The 4,372-nt window shown below is 34.6% G+C and overlaps 1 protein-coding gene across 1 annotated transcript; it reads right to left on the bottom strand.

The window, feature by feature from the left end:
- Window positions 1–1,280: 1,280 nt before the first annotated feature.
- On the bottom strand, window positions 1,281–4,059 carry LOC125204040 (CDK-activating kinase assembly factor MAT1). The gene is made up of 6 exons (XM_048102580.1): window positions 3,897–4,059; window positions 3,372–3,618; window positions 2,925–2,998; window positions 2,752–2,855; window positions 2,584–2,649; window positions 1,281–1,855 (listed from the first exon to the last, which is right to left on the bottom strand). The coding sequence occupies exons 2-6, from the start codon at window positions 3,434–3,436 to the stop codon at window positions 1,598–1,600; spliced, it is 567 nt and encodes a 188-aa protein (XP_047958537.1). The 5' UTR covers window positions 3,437–3,618; window positions 3,897–4,059; the 3' UTR covers window positions 1,281–1,597.
- Window positions 4,060–4,372: the final 313 nt, after the last annotated feature.

The raw sequence follows: 4,372 nt of genomic DNA, 5'->3' as shown, positions 1-4,372 counted from the left end.
TGACTGATTCATAAAGAAATAAATATAAATATATACCATAAAAAGTGGCTTTCCATTGAAAATCCATTTCATCACTTTCATAGCATCCATAGACACAGACTTATTGAATACACACACACAAGCACGTGATTTTTTATTTGTGAATTTCAATAGTATGTTTAGTTATCAAGGATATTATAATTTAATTGGAGTAGTGTGTCCTACGCATTTAATTAAATTTGTATTATTGGTAGGTGAAGATAATGCAATTTTTAGCAAATGAATTTTTTTTTGTGCATTATACTGTCTTTTGTGTACTATTGTCACATTGTTTTTGGTACTATTGATAAGAATCTCATAAAGATCATTTATCCATCTTCATTTTCAACCATATTTGACTTTTCAAGCCTGCCATTTTGATGGTACATATGGAATAATAGTAGCAGTAATTTTATAGTAATGAAAATAAATTATTATAGGAGTATTTTAATGTAAATAATAAATGGAATTACTTGATGTTGCTATAATATCAATTTTTTTAAATTCGTGATTTTTGGTCATATTTTGGTCTCACTTGCAACTTTTAAAATCTCTCTTGAACCAGGAATTTAAACATTTTTCTCATATTTTTCTATGATAAGGTATCCCTATTTATTATTTGTAATATTGATGCGGGTGTGAGGCCTCATGCTATAAAATTCACAACTTGCAATGAGAGCTCATTTTTTGATTGTTTTCTAGTTTTGAATTGATTTCATTTATTTTGTTTGAGTCAAAATTTCTCTCTTTTAGAAATTGAATTTAATAGTAGTCGTTTCTAATATATACCTAAAAAGGAGGGTTTTAGAGAAAATAATAAGAATGTCATTATATATTTTATAATAAAATTAGGAAAATGAACTATTTTATATATTTTTATAATAATTAGAGAAAGTAGAAGTGAAAATTAAAGTTACGGGACAAACCGGAATTTAGCTATAAAATTCATGGTTATTACCCCCTTCGTCCTTCTATAGCTAAGTCGCATTCCTTCTTGAATTGTCCTACTGTATCTTGAGTCATTTCCTTTTTAGCAAAAAATACTTTACTCTCCCTTCGTCTTTTTACATTTTTCCTTTCCACTTTATTCTCTTTTTACTTAACTCATTTAAAACAATTTTTCTTAAATCCCGTGCTGAAAAGAAACACGACTTTACTACATGGAGACGGAGGAAGTACTTATTATGCCAATTTGCCTAAAATGACTTCCGACTTTTAAAACAATAAAAACACATGGGTTTATCTGTAAATGCACGGAATAATTAAATTACAAACAAAAAAAATTTAAAATTAAGAAGGCATCAACTTAAGACATACTTGATGATGCAGAGTTTAACAATTTAGTTGGTAAGACTTTTCCCTCCAATTAATAGGTTGGAAGTTCGAGTTGCTATGGCCACATGGTAAACTAGGAACCATTAAAACCTTGCACTACTAGAGAGGTAGAAAGTGTAAAATCAATTCGACATGGTCATCTACGTCGAATAAATAACAAATCTCCCGAACGCACCAAGAAAGCCCTCGTCACCAAAAAAAGAACGGCGAAAATTGTTATGTGAGATGTAATAATGTATGAAAATCATACCCAAATGCTAGCAAAAGCTTCTTCAAGAGCCCTTTTCTTGCTTATCTCAAAACTCCATCCACCCGCCCTGGCTGCCTTCTCTGCTCGGATTCTCCTTGTTTCTTCGTCTTCGTATTCAAGTCCCATCATGTCATGACCCGACCCAAGTGGGTTAGGTATGCCCATTGGCCGAGGCTGTGCAATTCCTCCAGCAACTGCAGGTGCGTATTGCCCCTGCGGAACGTTGCTCGTGCCTACTTGGGAGCCGGAGGACTGTATTGATGAAGTGAAAATGAGATAAATGACACTGTGATGTCCAAATGTGAATCAAATACACTATATGTCATATAATTCGAAAAAATTCAATTCAAGGGTTTCCGGTAAAGAGCACGAGGACTCTTTCTTGACCAGTTATATCGACAACTAGATATATCATCGCGTTTCTTGGATATGATTAATGCCCTTTAGCTCTCTCATAACCAAGACAAAATAGTTTGAGAAACCATTTTGCATGACTACTATCTTAACAATAGGAAACTACGACTACAAATATGACCAATTTTGGCAATGTATGTTAAATAAAGAAACCTCTTTTGGCCTTAGTATAGTTTATATTGAGTTATGGAGCGTGACTGACGATCTAGCAGTTATTGGGGTTTTAATCAGTTTTGGCAGAGTCCTAATTACGGTTGGATTGGGGATATTTTTCCTAGTATAAATAGCCGTCTAAATCCATGTAAGTCTATCAAAATAACATAGTGAAAGAAATCCCTAGCCTGTCAGCACCCCAGAAGTAGCCTTGTGGAGACGATCTGGAAACTACGATTTTTCTTGCTTTCAGAATTAGTTTGTACTTAATTTTATACTAAGAATTTACCATGGAGCTCTATGAGGTCATACACATGTAAAGTGCCCGAAAAGGTTGGAGAAAGCCATATGAAATATATAGGGAAACTCGACAAAAAAAACCAAAATAATTTTACACAATAAGAAAAACTCACAACATCGATTCCAGTTGTTTGAACTTGTCCTTTGCTTGCTGCTAAAGCAGATGCATATTCCTCGGCCTACATCATTATATAACACTAAGTAAGTGATGGAAAAAGACCGACTCACAGGATAAAGTTTTTAGCATAAAACAATGACCCAAAACAAGCGAATTAAGGCACCTTGCGAGCTTGAGCGTTCATGATCTGCTCAGCGTTTTCTCTCTGGTACTCGGAAATTCTTGCTTCGATAGCGGGGACATTTATCCCCTCGACTAAATTAATTACTGCGAGCAAATGCATTTCAGTTATTTGCTAATCTAACAACATCAATTTCAATTTATCGATATACTTACTCATATCTTCTACCTCTTCCAAGTAGTCATTGTATTCACGCAAGGATGAGAAGTCCTCTTCTCGTTTATTGTATCTGCGAAAAAGAGCTCGAGAAATTCCTAAAGATGAAATTACAACGAGAAACTCGAGAAGGTAACAGTAACATCAACATCCATACTACTCGTCCACCATTCCACATCACACGAAAGCAAAACCAACAGTACATTTCATTCCAAGAGCAAAACGAAAAAAAGGAATGAACATACTATGCCATACAATTCGATCAATCCTAATCATCAAGATTCAATTACTTAATCAATTTAACCACAAATCAAATTAGACACTGATATTCCAACACACAAACAAGAAACCTAAGATATACATTCGATTAAATGCACGATAATGTTTAACTTATAAATTGCACTCATACATTCAAGCAATTTCATGGAAAGAAAAGCTTCACATACATGCCAGCAATCCTTTTTCTTATGCTCATTTCCTTTGCAAAGGCGTTCGCTGAAGAAACCACCATCTCTCTCTATTATCCAATAGAGCCCGAAAAATCTCCCCTTTTCCTTTGTCCAGTGCTTAAAAACGGAGACGCCAAAATTCGACAAACGGGACACCAGCAAAACCCAAACACTTCAAGAAAATTCCACCTTAAATAACTTGAATCACCTCGATTTCTATAAGCCAAAATCTCCAAGCAGATATCTACAGATAAAAAGGAAAACAAAAAAGCAAATTCATAAACATAAAGCTCAACATTCATCAAAATTCAAAGAGCACCCATGATTAGGTTATTGCTCAACAAGTCAATTGAATATTTGAAACAACAGCATTCAAAGGGAAATGCCACAAATTAACTTCATCAACATAGAATCGTCAAAATCAAATAACGGGAAGCTCAAAACTTAATTCAATAATGAATGCCCAAAAAAACCTACTGAAAATTATGATCAAAATAAGCTTGAAAAAGATCAGATTATTACTGGAGACAAAGGGGTTGGCTTCTACTTCACCACAGTGGCGAAGCCGGCAGCTGGGTTTCGTGCAACACGGCGCTGCAAATCGCTTTAGCGGCGGTGGCGTCGGTGGAGAAAGATGGAGGTTAAATTGGCAACGTTTTCTGGTTTAATTGTACTAAAAAAGTTATACCAGTAATGATGGTAACTTGGATATAAAATTAGCAATAAATACCTTATATATATACACAATCGTGCAAACCGAACACCCCCTTAGAGCATCCAAAATGGCAATAGGTCAACCACTCTCACTCCCTCGCTACATCAGTAGCACTAAAATCCACCTGCCACATCGATTTAGGTCAGCCATAGCGCCAGCCGCAATATAAATAATTCAAAAAATACTACATTTACGGAATTAAAATTACGATTAAATTACGTAATTAAATTTACGAGACATATACGGGAAAATTCATTAATTGCATTAAAAAAAAGGTACATAG

This window comes from Salvia hispanica, chromosome 2 (genome assembly GCF_023119035.1).
Source record: "Salvia hispanica cultivar TCC Black 2014 chromosome 2, UniMelb_Shisp_WGS_1.0, whole genome shotgun sequence".
NCBI classification, from domain to species: Eukaryota; Viridiplantae; Streptophyta; class Magnoliopsida; order Lamiales; family Lamiaceae; genus Salvia; species Salvia hispanica.
The sequence above is the reverse complement of the archived record's forward strand: the minus strand, read 5'-3'. Positions and strand labels throughout refer to the sequence as shown.

Bases quoted from the DNA above. Each gene is read 5' to 3' on its own strand.
- LOC125204040 (XM_048102580.1), bottom strand. From the start codon at position 3,436: ATGGTGGTTTCTTCAGCGAACGCCTTTGCAAAGGAAATGAGCATAAGA. The intron at 2,856-2,924 runs GTAAGTATATCG...ATTTGCTCGCAG, and splicing joins GGAAGAGGTAGAAGATATGA to TAATTAATTTAGTCGAGGGG. The intron at 1,856-2,583 runs GTGAGTTTTTCT...TCATCAATACAG, and splicing joins AAACAACTGGAATCGATGTT to TCCTCCGGCTCCCAAGTAGG.